The sequence below is a fragment of the Wolffia australiana genome, chromosome 1 (genome assembly GCF_029677425.1).
Source record: "Wolffia australiana isolate 7733 chromosome 1, ASM2967742v1".
In the NCBI taxonomy this organism is placed as follows: Eukaryota; Viridiplantae; Streptophyta; class Magnoliopsida; order Alismatales; family Araceae; genus Wolffia; species Wolffia australiana.
The window spans coordinates 26,823,356-26,838,761 of record NC_135835.1 but is presented as its reverse complement, the minus strand read 5'-3'; the positions used below and the strand labels follow the sequence as shown (position 1 = coordinate 26,838,761).

General features: G+C 39.9%; 1 protein-coding gene across 1 annotated transcript; it reads right to left on the bottom strand.

Annotated features, from left to right (window-relative positions):
- Positions 1 to 2,148: 2,148 nt before the first annotated feature.
- Positions 2,149 to 4,173, bottom strand: LOC144711672 (putative transcriptional regulator tpeD). The gene is made up of 3 exons (XM_078585703.1): positions 4,093 to 4,173; positions 3,337 to 3,822; positions 2,149 to 3,249 (listed from the first exon to the last, which is right to left on the bottom strand). Exons 1-3 carry the CDS (start codon positions 4,171 to 4,173, stop codon positions 2,149 to 2,151), a joined length of 1,668 nt encoding a protein of 555 aa, XP_078441829.1.
- Positions 4,174 to 15,406: the final 11,233 nt, after the last annotated feature.

Genomic DNA, 15,406 nt, shown 5'->3' with positions numbered 1-15,406 from the left:
TTTTTTTAAAATCACTCGGAATTGACTTTCTTTTCATTTGTCATCTTGTAGCTTTCCATTTCTATTTGGTTTCCATTTCATCACTCTGAATTTCTTAAAATAGTATCTTCTAAAAGTCTCACTGCCCCTTAAAATGTTGAATTTTTATGGATACCAGATACTTAGGGAGGTCACCGGTAATATTTTGGTCAGTTGTGTTTAAAAGATGAAAATATTCACTTAAAAATATTATTTAGTTGAATTCTTGTTTGTTTGGTGGTACCTAATTTCATAAATTCCAAACTTAAATTGAAATGGGCAATCTAAATTGATCAAAATAGGGCATATGATGGCACAGGTATGCGGCCTACTATATTTATCAACATGTTGAAATGATTATAGTCACTGGAAATACATTGAGAGAGGGCCAATGACCCTTTCTTGATTGCAATCCAAATATTTTCTCTATTTTAGTTTTATCTCTTGAACCAAGAGTTTTTTTCTAGATACAATTTTCAGCAAGAAATACAAATAAAAGTTAACATAGAACAGAGGAAATTATCCCTCATATCGTTTTCCTCATTCTTGTATCAATTCATTAGCTTGAAAAGGCACTTCATATCAGACGATATATAATAATGTGAGATGTATATAAGAAGACTGAGGGTCACAGATTCAAAATTACTAAAATTGCCTCTATATATTTATTATTATTATTTTATTCTGAGATATTTCACTCATGTAACAAATGCAAGAAGAAATTCATGGAAAGACATTTTAACTGAAAAATTAGAGAACGCTAGGAGACGGGAAAAAGTGTGACACACCTTAGTTTTAATTTTGATATCTTTCTAAATAAAATACTTGACCTTGATACAAGTAATAGTAATTTTCAAATTGAAGTTCGAAAGTACACTTACGTTTAAACTCTAGTAAGCACAAACTCTTAGACGCATCCGTGGACATTTTTAAACTATAAACTAGGATTAAATATATATTTTAAAGCATTTTATGTGATAATGATTTCGTCCTCACATGCGTAACAGTCAAAGGTATATTTTTTATTCACAACTCTGAATTAAGTTCACTGATTCATTATTGTAGATCAAGAATGGAACCAAACAAGACTTAGAATAAGAAAATCATTTCACTATACTTAACTGGGTATGTGGCGTTCATCAGTCACAGCAAAGGTGAAACAGAAATAGAGAGCGTTTTTTCAGAAACTGGGACAGAATTTCGATGCAGAGGTCATGCATCCATCCATCCACCTCGCGCAAAATCAGACGGTGTTGAAATGGCCGTCTCACATGTCCCACATGTACTCCGTTCAAACTGTAATCAAATCAAAGTTGTAAGGAAACATAAAACGGTAATCAAATCGTAGAAGAAGAATAGGAAAAATAAAAAAGGGGGAGATATGGAGAAGACAACATGAAAAGAGAAGGGCGAGGGAGAAGAGGAAGAGAAGGAACGAAGGAAGAGAAAGAAGAAACTCGAAAAAAGGAACAGAATTAGATGGAATGAAGAAACCACATTAAACATAAACATAGAAGAAATAAGAATAAACACGGTCAACTGAAATTTTGTTCATGTTTCATTTATTTTCCCAAAAATTTCACACATCAAACTCTTAGGCCGGTGAGATTGACATGCTTACTGAAGAGGAGGAACTTATATAAGAAGACATGAAGATTAAATCACCGCAAATTTCCCAGTTTTGATAGTAAAGGTTCATCCCCAAGATAGACACGCCCTTCTGCACTCTTCGTTTAAGCCTGGGAGCAGGCAAAGAGGCTGCACTCTTCGTTAAAGGGAAAATACTTCACCAAGTTATTTAAACTAAATTTCAGACCAACACTGTAGAGAGATATTCACTGCATACATACGAAACAAAAATAAATGGGGTAGAAGCATGACTTATTGTAAATCAAGAGGGACGTAAATGGGTGGGCCACCTTCCTCTTTTGCCGCTCTTCCGCTGTTGCGTGTAAAGGAGCGAGTTAGGAAAAAAACATGCATAAACTAAAGGTCAGAAAATGTTCTAGCATAACTCACCGTCAGAAGAGCTGTCGTCATCGTCAATGTCATCCTCGGAGTCAGACGAGCACTGCTCTGCGCGACGAAACCATGCACGGAGCATCATCAGCGTCTCTATGTTGTCTGCATCTAGGCGTCCTCTATGGTACGTGGTGATGCCTCGACCAATTGAAAAGAGCCGCTCCACCGTGCACTTGTCGGGCTAACGGCCAGAAATTGGGATGCAATTTTCGTCAAGTTTGGGAAGTACCAAGTTCCAACATCCTTCCACCAGCTTAGTGGACTGTCTTCCTCCTCACTGCACGGGATATTCAGATACTTGTCTAGCTCCTGCCTAGGCGTTGCGCGTGGGCGCCGAGTCTTGCACGGACGGGTATATTGTCGCTTGGTGGACACAAAGTGATCCAGACGGCGTCTTCCAGATGATTCGTCCTGCTCTGAATCACACCCAATTGCACTCATTGTACACGCGCTGTCGAGAAGATCGCCGAGGTAGGAAAGCATGCCTTCGCGACATGACGGATGCACGACATCTATCTTGGAGAATGGATCCAGGGTCCCTGCCGTCGCCACTGTGTGGTTGCCCCAAATGACCTTTGCGTACTGCATCAACTTGTTATACATGGCACTACACGCCGAGCGCAACGCTTCCCTCTGCTCGTCATCCAAGGTAGCGCCGACACTGCACATAGCCTGCTCAAGTTGGGACTTCAGGTCTGAGATCAACGACGTTACGTCAGTGATCGGCAATCTCTTTGCGGAATAGACATAGTCAGAACCTTCACACAGTGGCCCCAAGATACTGAGATATTCTTCAATTAAATCCCAGTCCTCTTGACATAGCGCGTACTCCTTACTCGATGAGGAAAGGAACCTCACGGCCATATGGTCGAGTACCTCTCTCTTCGCAAGAGCACGCTCTAACATCTTGAATGTGGAGTTCCAGCACGTTGGGCAGTCCACTTTTATCTTGATCGAGTTCGGAATCTTAAACATCTTGCGCATATCAACGTATTTCTCCATCCGTTGCGTGGACCCTTGAATAGCTTTGACGATGGCTCTAACGCATGAGACAACTACTCCCAGGGGTGAAAAAGTCGTTGAACTGCATTCGTCGCCTTGCAAGTCGGTATGTTCCTCCGTGGCCAACGCAGCATATGGCTGAAGATCTTGATCTCGTACCGTACTAATTTTTGGTGCTTCAGGGTTACGTATGATCCTCAGTCCGGACTAGACTACAAGGTTGAGAACATGTGCAACACACGGTACATGTCTATTTGTAGTGAATTGTGGGTTTGCAGTCTTCAGTTGATCTACAATTGACGCCATCATGGTTCTGTTGTTAGACGCGTTGTCCGTCGTGATGGCACAAAGCTTCGACTCTATCCCATACTTATATGCAACCTCCACGACGAGCCTCGCCAAGTTGGTGCCGCAATGGGATCCCTTGATCCGCCGGATAGCAAGTAGTAGATCACAGAGCTTCCAGTCGCCGTCAATCCAATGGGCGGTTACACCTAGAAGGGAGAGGTTATTTCTTGACGTCCACGCGTCCACTGTCAGAGAGACGCTATGAATGTCAGCAAACATCTCTACTAGTTTCCCTCGGACTTCTATATACATGGTAGAAGCCGTAGTTTTGACCGCATCAGGGCCAGGGACGTTGCCAACCACTTGCGTCCCGTAGAACCATAATCTTCGGAACGACTTCTTCTTCACAAGTTGCCACGGAAGATCGTTGTCACAAATGAATCTGACGAACTCTTCCTTCGTATGCTCCTTGGTGATGCCGCGTAAGTAAAGCTTGGGTGACAGATAGTCATATTAGGTTAGTTTCCTCTGATTTGTCTGGATGCGCTTCAGTTCATCGTGATATTTACGATGTGCTTTCTCTATATGTCTCCAGCACACATTCGTGCTCCTATCCTTATTCCGCCTAATGATGACCTTATGAGCGGGGTTGTGCGCTTGACAAAGCGTACACTAGTACTCGTCTGGGCCGAGTTCAACAAATCAATCAAAAACTTTAGACCACTTGCGTCTAACGCTTCAAGATGACACATTGTCATCGACCTCTATCACGTAGCACTCCGCAGACACCAACGGCGTAGCCCTAGCTGTTGACTTGGGAGTGGTAGCGGATGTGGACTCCATATCTATATCAGAATTAATCACAATACATATTCATTCATATTAAACACAAACATAGCAATTTGAACATAGTACTAAAGTGACACTGAAGTATGATTAAACAAATGGAGACTGTAATAGATGTGTACAACAGTCAACATTCATAAGGATTACAGATGCGGAAAAAACTATTCGGAGATGACCGTGGATATTAGCCTCAAAACTCAGACCGACGCATTAATAATATATCGACAGACATATATCAATTCATGTGCACTCAGACCGGTAATCACAATTTGTGACCAGGTGAAATATACGTATCTCTTCGGTTCGCCGACAAAGTAAGCTGCAAAACAGAAGCTCTGAGGAAGACGTGTCCAAATTATCTGAAGAACACATGAAATCAGCGAAATTAAACTTCGGTAGATAATTTAGATAGGTAGATATGATAGACACATAGGAAGATAGATAGGTAGACAGATAGATAGGTATATATGACAGATAGATAGATAAACAAGATAGACGGTTAGATAGATACGTAGATAGATAAGATAGGCAGATAAGGTGGATAGATAGACAAATAAACAGGTAGGTAGATAGGTAGAGAGGATAGATAGGTAGAGACGTAGATTAATAATATAAATAGTACGATACATTGGAAGATACGTTAGAAAGATAGATAGCTAAATAGGCAGATAAATAGACAAGATAGACAGATAGTTATGTAGATAGATAGGTAGATAGGATAGATAGGTAGATACATAGATTGATAAGATAGATAGGTAGATAAGATTGATACATAGATAGATAAACAGATTGATAGATAGACAAGATAGACAGATAGAAACATAGCTAGATAGATTGGCAGATAAGGTGGATAGATAGACAGATATACAGGTAGGTAGATAGGTAGAGAGGATAGATAGGTAGAGACGTAGATTGATAACATAGATAGGTCGATACATAGGAAGATAGGTTAGAAAGATAGATAGCTAAATAGGCAGATAAATAGACAAGATAGACAGATAGTTCCGTAGATAGATAGGTAGACAGGATAGATAGGTAGATACATAGATTGATAAGATAGATAGGTAGATAAGATTGATACGTAGATAGATAAACAGATTGATAGATAGACAAGATAGACAGATAGAAATGTAGCTAGATAGATTGGCAGATAAGGTGGATAGATAGACAGATAAACAGGTAGGTAGATAGGCAGAGAGGATAGACAGGTAGAGACATAGATTTATAACACAGATAGATAAGATAGACAGATAGATAAACAGATAGGTAGATCACATAGATAGATTAAATGTTAGATAGATAGATAGGTAGATAGATAGCTAGATAGAAAGATTGATAGATAGATAGAATTTGACATGGTTTGATCGCCGGTGAGTTAGATAGGTAAAAGGTGAGATAGTTGGACCACAGAAAGATAGATAAATAGATAGATAGAAGGATAGATCGATAGATAGAAAGATCGATAGATAGAAAGATCGATAGATAGATCGATAAATAGATAGATAGATAGAAAGATTGATAAATAGGCAGATAGATAGGTAGATTGAAAGATAGAAAGATAGATAGAATTGGACATGGATTGATCAACCTTGAGTTAGATAGGTAAAAGATGAGATAGTTGGATCAGCAGAGAGATAGATGGATAGGTAGATAGATAGATAGATGGATGGATAGATAGATAGATAGATAGGAAGATAGATAGCTAGATAGAAAGATAGAAAGATAGAATTGGACATGGATTGATCACTGTGAGTTAGAGAGGTAAAAGGTGAGATAGTTGGATCAGCAGAGAGATAGACATATACATAGATAGGTAGATAGATTGATAGGTAGATAGATAGCTATATAGAAAGATTGATAGATAGATAGAATTTGACATGGTTTGATCGCCGGTGAGTTAGATAGGTAAAAGGTGAGATAGTTGGACCAACAGAAAGATAGATAAATAGATAGATAGGAGAATAGATCGATAGATAGAAAGATCGATAGATAGATAGATAGATAGATAGATAGAAAGATGGATAAATAGGCAGATAGATACGTTGATTGGAAGATAGAAACATAGATAGAATTGGACATGGATTGATCGACCGTGAGTTAAATAGGTAAAAGATGAGATAGTTGGATCAGCAGAGAGATAGATGGATAGGTAGATAGATAGATAGATAGATAGGCAGATAGATAGCTAGGTAGAAAGATAGAAAGATAGATAGAATTGGACATGGATTGATCGACGGTGAGTTAGATAGGTAAAAGGTGAGATAGTTGGATCAGCAGAGAGATGGACAGATAGATAGATAGGTAGATAGATAGCTAGATAGAAATATTGATATATAGATAGAATTTGACATGGTTTGATCGCCGGTGAGTTAGATAGGTAAAAGATGAGATAGTTGGACCGACAGAAAGATAGATAAATAGATAGATAGAAGGATAACTCGATAGATAGAAAGATAGATAGATAGAAAGATCTATCGATAGATAGATAGATAGATAGGTAGATAGATAGGTAGATAGAGAGATAGATATATAGAAAGATAGATAAATAGAAGAATAGATAGATAGAAAACATACCTTGTCGGCGGTGGAACACCTTCGCGACGGTGAATCACCGCTATCACTCGCAGAGATGAAGGAAGACAAAACTGGGTTTCAGAAGGCAACCCAAGCAACTCCTGCTCTCTCACACAGACGAACCGACACCCGCCCGACGGCTCTGCAAGGTACTGGGTACGAGAGAGCTTCCCGACGGCGAATACCTTTCGAAGGACAAAACTAGGGCTGGCTCGGTGAAAGGTACTCGGTGAAATTCTCTCAATGTCAAAGGACAAAACTAGGGCTGGCTCTTTCTTAATGGGACTTAGGAAAAATAGAAATTTGAATATAATACTTTCGTCCGGACGGGACGAAAAATCATCTAGGAGAACTGGGACGGGATGGTTTTCCAATCACCGGACGAAAAACCGTCCCGTCCTTCGTCCCGGGGGAAATTATGGACGTCAGACGGGACAAAATTCGTCCCCTCTCGTCCATCGTCCTCGTCTTGGACGATCCGGATGTATACGTGCCATATATGCAGATGCATCGATCCTCTAAAGGGTATTCTAAGGATGAAAGTACCACATATCAAGTTTCTTAAATGAAAATATTGCAAGATATTTCGCTGATATATGAGAAATTTTACCTAGGAATGATTTTCTTGTTTTAAAGATACACCTTATACTCCCAAACAATGGTGGTGATCTTGATCGTTAATGTAAATCTATACCTTAAAAAAGTGCAAACCCTATCTTTTTGGAGAGTGTCCATAGAATCATTAGGATAAGTAGGTAATACTTAGTGAATCAAAATAGGAGGGTCACGTATCTATAGCTCATTGGATGACCTCATATTGATAGAGGAATGACGAGAAATATTTTATCTAAATACTTTGCAGGAAAATATTTAGACAAATGTTCCAGACATTCTGAAACTAAACATATGAGGTAGCATTCCATAAAAGCCTAATCCATCCAGTGGGTATGTTGATATGTCTACAAAAATTAGGTGATTTATTGTAAATTAAATATGTCCCTGATTTTTAAAGAAAAGAAATAATATCTTAAAATTTTTTATTTCAACTTATGACAAGACAGGATGAGAAATGGTTTGGTCCATAGTGACTCAAATAAATCATTGCTAAATTTAAAACATGATTATAAGGTAAAATAATCAATAAATATCATTTAACAGAAAATTAAGGAGATTAACTCTAGACACCATAAACTTTGTCGTAGGAAGTCCCTTCCTTGTCTTTAAGGAGCTACCTCTATGGTCTATTATCCACTACAATTTTCATAAGCTATAGAGCTTCACCCTCCAAGAGGTACCGATCTGTGGACCAACTCATATTTGGGTACTCTATGGTGTCTACCCTGAGTATAAGAGGGGATTGGCTGGAGGAAGAAGATGAATCACATCCCTTAACATGGTAATGGAGAAATTGGAGAAGTTGTTCTCCAATAGTTTCCTGTATGGATCAGTACTAAATTATGAATTAAGATTTGAGGATAAACCTTACCTTTTTAATCTCCTCATAAGTCTTCTTAAATATTATTTTATAATTTAATCTTTAATAAGTTGTTCTTTAGGAAAATATTAAGATCCTAATCCTCATCCCCCTTTCTCTCCATTTAGAGCTTAAGAGATGAGGTTCCTATATGTTTTGAGACAAATATCATTTTTTGATGTTGGATTATTTGTACCCATTGGACTTTTTTCTCATTGATCCACATGTTACATCACCGCTGTGTCATAGAATCCTCAATTGCGTTGAAGATTCTACAACGATGTCTCCATATTAACCACCAATATGATGCAATTCAATGGTAAATGTCTTTCCCCCAATTCCCTGAAAAACTATCCTCATTTTCTATTGACAACCATTCCCATTCTGCCATGTGCACAGTTTCTTGAGAGCCCAAATTAAAATTATTATGGTTAAAACTGTTGGATTTTATTCTGATGAAACATGTCGCACAATTTTTTATTATTTAAATATTGGCAAAAAACACGATACTGGGTACGACCAACCTTACGGCTGTGCCTGTAGACCGATCCATTTGTGCCCTGGACGCCACCTAGGGGGATTTATATATATAAGTGGAGTGTTTATAAGTGTTTATAGGCGTGGAACGAGCATAAATATCCCAATTACACTCAGATCCCACTCATCCACGCCCATGTTCAGAAAAAGAAAAGATACATAAACGATACCTTTCAGGTGCTCAGAGAAGTGTTCGCGTTGACGTCCCACCTGAGCCCCCTGGGATGACGATGATGGATGGAGATCTCCTCGCCTTCGTCAAGTGGTATCAATGAAGTGCATGGCAAGGCCTTCAGGCGAGGTTGGCACGTCGGATTAGGCAGGGGGGTGAGCGCTCCCACCTCGAGTGCTCCACGCGATCCTCCGTCGGATTGCAAGTTTTTAAATGCCATATTTTGTAATTTCAATAACATGTTTTATTATGATGACATGTCCCATTTTCTGGTCTTAATAATAATATTTATTATGATTTTAATGACTAATCTTTATTTATTAAGCTACATGTTCCTATGTTAGCTTATGAATGACCATTAGGATAACACGATTTACAATTCCATAACATCATCTTTCTCTAATGTTTGAATGTGGATTAGACGTCAATGTGAATTGGCCACATCTAATGATTGGTTGCAATTCATAATAATCAGGTTGGAACATACTGCAAGTTCAAAATAAACCCATAAAAATCATATATCCTTAAAAGTATTCTATGAAAGTATTCTATTGCAAAAATATATATTCCACCTTATGAAATTAATATATTATGAACGTAATGTGAGAAAATTCAAAAAAAATATTCTTTGACTCATAAATTATTTTATTTACAAATCTGATGGTGGAAAATCTACAAAATATTAAAACCGTAAAATCAAAATAGCATTCTATTAGGACATTTAACCATTTTGAGATTGATAACATGGATACAAAAATTTAAATTGAAATAAGCATATACAATTTATGGTATTAATCAAATAATTTTGTGTTATCAAGGTCACGATTGTTCTCGAGCCAGTGTGCAAACCTACACATGAGTCTTTCCTGTGCATGATAAATCATGACAAAGAATGCACACAAGCCTGTGTTTTTTCTTGCACCATCAGCTAAACTTGAGCCTCCCCACATTCATTGCTAAATAATGCAGGGCTATTGGTTCAACTGCTACCATGACCACATACATTTTAACTGTTCCCAATAATTTCCACTGCCCCACTAACATGTCATAGCTGAAAACACCTTCCCATGGTGCCCAGCTCTCCTGATTCATTCCCCTTTGTTGGCATGCTCAATTCATTTCTTATCTCATTAAGGGGATTACTATGTTTAACATGACGTAGCTGTGAACTGGATGAACCTTTCAGCTTTATCCATCACCAGATCAAGTTGATCAATCTTAGCAGTCATCAATTTGCACACAATCTCAATGATCGAATCAGCTATCAGGTCCAATCAAGACCAGCTCCAAATTGATAACTAATATTTTGATATCATCATTCTCTTCATTAAATCATCCTTCCAATCTGTTTCTGAAGATCCTAGTTGTATTTACAAGTTGGCCATGTTTTATTGCATCAGACTCTTCATATGTTGAGTTCAAAGAGAGTATCTATAGAATGAGCCTCCAAGTGCATTCTTGCCCTATTTTTTTCCAAGTGTAATTTCTTAGCTATAGAAAAATGATAAAGATACTCTACATACATAATTTAGTAATGATAGATAAGATAAAGGTCGTGGAGGCAGTTCAAATGGCTGTTAGGGATCGATAGAGAAGGATTCTCCTTGAAGAGCAACAAAGCACCACATAAAATGAAATGTAACATGTTGCTTGCATTGATAATAAAAACTGGTAAGGTGGCCATCATTGAGGCAAAATACATACACATGCACTACTTGTGTTACTAACTTTGAAGTACCATACAGTAAGCTATTGATGAAGGGATCATATTATGACTCAATGGATACATCAAATGTAGTTAAAGCTGTTAGGAATCGAGGCTAAAAATTGACAACTGGAATGAACTCTCACAAATGGAGTTACTGACTTTGGAGGGGAAGATATTGAAATTTGAGCATGGACAGGTACTAAGTCTATAGTTGTTCGTCGAGTGAGCACAATGAGTATTTCAAGCAAGTCTTCATTGTCCTCTAAAAGAATTTTCTACATGCTAACATGATGGAGGATTGCTTTGGATGTAAGCAGCGGGAGTTCTAAGGGCAGTGTCTTGACAAGAGCTAATGGCGAACATATTATAAGTGGAGACAATGTAGAGAGGGCCCCCTTTCCAACATCAAAGAGTTGTGAGGATTCCTTAGAATAACAGGTTACCATTGAATGTTTGTAAAGGACTATGCATCAAGCATCCCAGACTGACAGCTTTTCAAAGGAAATTTTAAGTGGAACAAGGCCACTTGGCCTGTGAGCTTCTCACACGTGTAACGAGTGCTACCGCTGTTTGAGCGTTGCCTGACTTCAAAGTGTCCTTTGTAGATGAGACAAATGCGTCCAGTACATGAATCAGTTCTGTGCTGATTCAAGAGGGGGCTAATTGCATATTTCATCCATGCACTAATAAATGGGAATCTAGGCAGGTCTGCCTAAAAAAATAACTAATGGTCATGGTAATGGCAATACAAAAGTGGCATAATTATCCTTTTCCCACTATCATTTATGATCTGTACAGATCGAAAGAGTTATAAATACTTGTGATAAAAACGGGTTTGGGAACCTAGGGCAAGTTGCCATACAAATAGGTGGGTTTCAACTTCAAGATGGGATACATGATGAAGGGCCAAATCCATAATATTGTCTCAGAACACCTCCCGTTTTCCATTCTTCATTAAGTTAAAATAATATGTTGAGGTCAGACCAAATTCCTTATCAATGATTAATCCAATAAGTGGTTGAGGAACCATGTTGGCATTAACTGACAGATCAGTGTTTCACCCAAAGATCACACTCAGAAACTGTATCTTGCAGCACAAGGAAAAACTGGTATTATCCACCCAGTCACCTCAGCTTTCAAAGGCACAATTCTGCCACTGATTGGCACACTAGTAAAGTCACATGTGGCTCACACAATGTATATTAGTTTAGTATGAAGTCCAATGTGAAGGATATCTTAGAATTGTCTCACATTTGTTGAGCTAATACATTTTTTCATTGTCCGCAAAAGATTTACTGCAACCTCTTCAAATCATTAAGTATCTCTACGAGGAGATTTCGATGGATATCATTTGGATTTTGTCACTATCTTGGGGATTCAATTATATTCTAAGAGCTGTTGACAGATTGATCAAGCACAACCACTTCTTACCTTGGAAATATCTATTCATGACAATGGTAGCGGAGCAATTTATTAGATAGGTGGTTCCGTTGCATGACATGCCTTCTTGTTCTATACCCAAACAAGATAAGATGTTAGATACATTCAGACAGTGTTATTTAGGTGACAAGCAGCCACCTGCTTATGAGCTGCTCTTATCACCCACATATGGATGTAAAGACAAATCATCAATAAGAGTTGCAAGGCTAATTTTAAAGTGCTTCATAGAGAAGAGTTTAATTGTATTATACCATTACTCTCATTTGTAGAAATTTTTTTTTAAGGAAACTGGGTCATACATATGACTTCATTCAAAGCAATCAATGGTAGGGGCCTGCCCAAGTTACTATAGTATGGATTCCCAGATATACCAATTATGATTGTGGATGACGTACTATGAGAATGAGACAATGTTCTGAACATGATGAAGCACAATCTGCATAAGGCACACAAAACTAAGGACACAGCAGAAAAAAAACACAATAGATATACACTTTAATGTTGGGGAAAAAGCATACCTGCAATTGTATCACGACCACATGAAATCATTAGCAAAGAGGGTGAATGAGAAGCTTTTTGGCTCTTTTCCATAAAGCAATGGTCAAATAACATACTTGATCCTTCCAAAGGGATACTCACTTCACCCAGTGTTTTCAAGTGTCAAAAAATCGACAAGGCGCCCAAATGGTTTGTTACAAGGATGACCATGAGGGGTTTCGTAGTTGGGAAGATTCCAAGGGAAATATACACCTATTTCAATTGTGATAGACGGGCACTGTGGATGAACTGCTAGACGAGTTCGTCTGGTTGGCCAGTTATATTCCCGACCTTTGCAAGCGCACGGCTGTCCATGCCATCTTGGCCACCCTAAAACCTGTCATCTATAAGGAGATACGATGGTGAGATCCTCAGTCCCCAGATGAATTATTTGATCTGGCACTAGAGGTGGAGGAGGTGATGCAAGAAGACATCAACAAGGGTTGGACTGTCCGCACGTTCCAACCAGCGAAGCAGAGGGATGATCCAGACACCAACAAGCCATTGCTACAAGCACGGCCAGTGACCTCGGCTAGGGGCGCCCCACAGAAGGTACATCTCATAGTGGAATAATTGAACCAGCATAAAACCCAAGACATAGAAGGTACATCTCATAAAAGATTTGTTTCCGTTGTGACGATAAATTCACCCTAGGACACCGCTGCCGTAAGGATCTTCAGATTCACCTCTGCTTGGAGGCTAATGGTGAGGATGACAACTCCTACCATGAGGAACAGAGATTCCCAAATGAAACCAAAAGTGAGGCTGGGGAAGATGTGACCCTGGCTTTCATATCCCACAAAACGGCTCAAGGCATGACGTCACAGAGAACCCAACAATCTCTGCACCCACAAGGCACACTTGCAGGACATGACGTGGAGGTTTTGATAGACACTAGTGCAACAGACAGTTTCATCTAGCTATAACTCACCCGCGACTTAAAGTTACCATTCCACCCTATCGCTCCATACAACATCTGCCTCGAAGACAGCTGCTCCATAAGGGGAGAGTCGCACTATCCCCAAGTGCCCTTATGTCTCCAAGGGCATCTCGTACTGACTGACCTCCAGCCGGTTCAAGGGCTCTGCATTGACATCATACTGGGATTGGATTGGATTGGCTACTTAGGCTGGACTCAAGTCCACATGGCCTTAATGTTGCTGTGTTTTCAGCTGGATGGGGTTTGGCACATGCTCGATGGCGACTCAGGAACCAGCCGCCTCACGAAGGCCTGCCCATGCAAGGATCCAAGGCAGACGGGATCTCCACGCACCTACAACCTCTAGCTGATGATGGCACCTCCGACTCTTCAAGCGCTCACCCCAAACCCCGGGTTTTCAGGAGACGAGGGGAACCATCTCATCACTCTTCAACAGAAATTTCCAATTTTGTTCAAGGCATCCTACGCAGCTCCCTAGCACAGTCAGTGGACCATCAAATCGTCCTCAAACCATATACGGGGCCTGTGAATTGTTGACCATATCATTACTCACATTTGCAGAAAAACAAGCTGGAGAAACTCGTCGTCGAGCAATCGGCCACCGGCATCATCTGGCCATTTTGCAGGCCTTATTCCAGCCCCACTCTTTTGGTCAATAAGAAAGACAACACCTGGTGTTTCTGTGTGGATTATAAAGCATTGAACAAGATCACCGTCCCCAACCATTTTTCAATCACAGTCGTCAAAGAGCTACTCGAAGAGCTTCATGGCATGTCTACATTCTCCAAGCTAAACTTTAAGTCTGGCTACCATCAAATCAGGATGCGCGAGGAAGATGTAGAGAAGACCGCGTTTTGCACACACCATGGCCACTATTGTATGTGGTGATGCCATTCAGTTTGACCAACGCCCCTGCAACATTCCAAGCTATGATGAACTTAATCTTCCAACCATTCTTACGACACTTCACCCTAGTATTCTTCGATGACATCCTCATTTACAGCAAAAGTGTCGCTGAGCACACTCAACACTTGCATCAAGCCCTTGAGGTTCACACACATCATCACCTGCACATCAACTCCAAGAAGTGTTTCTTCTACCAATCCCACTTGGAGTACTTGGGCAACTGGGTGTCCACCAATGGAGTCACTAGAGATGTAGGGAAGGTGGCAGCAATCTCCTCATGGCCTATACCTCAAACTCTTCGAGCATTAGGAGGATTTTTAGGGCTGACAAGGTACTACCGTCACTTCATAGCGAGCTATTCTACGTTAACGTGCCCCCTTACCCAACTGCTAAAAAAGGGGAAATTTGTGACTGAGTCTGCCCAAGACGCATTCGAAGCACTCAAACAAATTCTCTCCACCACTCTAGTACTGGCCCTGTCGGATTTCTCCGAGGAATTTGTCTTGGAGACAAACGCATCTGGGGTAGGCGTGGGTGCAGTCCTCGTGCAACACAGCAGACGCATTGCCTTCTATATCCAAGACTTGCCGCCCACAACATGCTCCAAGTCTGCTTACGAGCAGGAACTGATTGCAATTGTATGGGCAGTTCGCAAATGATGACATTAGTTGCATTTCTAGCATTTTGTTATCCACACCGACCAATGCAACCTCAAGCACCTTTTTGATCAGAAAGAGGTCTATGGGGAGTACAATCGCTTACTGACCAAACTGCTGGGTTTTCACTTCTTCATTCAATACAAGGAGGGGAAATTCAACAAGACGGCCAATGCGCTCTCTCGACTGTCTTCCCCAGACGTCTTCCTGTGTTCCATCTCCATCAGTCCATGCTCGATTTGACTGCCATTCATCAAGAGCTTCTCAAGACCCATCTTTTCAAGCA

Coding starts and splice junctions, on each gene's coding strand:
- LOC144711672 (XM_078585703.1), bottom strand. CDS start 4,173: ATGGAGTCCACATCCGCTACCACTCCCAAGTCAACAGCTAGGGCTACG. Junction 3,823..4,092: donor CGGAGTGCTACGTGATAGAG/GTCGATGACAAT, acceptor CTGTCACCCAAG/CTTTACTTACGCGGCATCAC. Junction 3,250..3,336: donor GAACCATGATGGCGTCAATT/GTAGATCAACTG, acceptor CTTGTAGTCTAG/TCCGGACTGAGGATCATACG.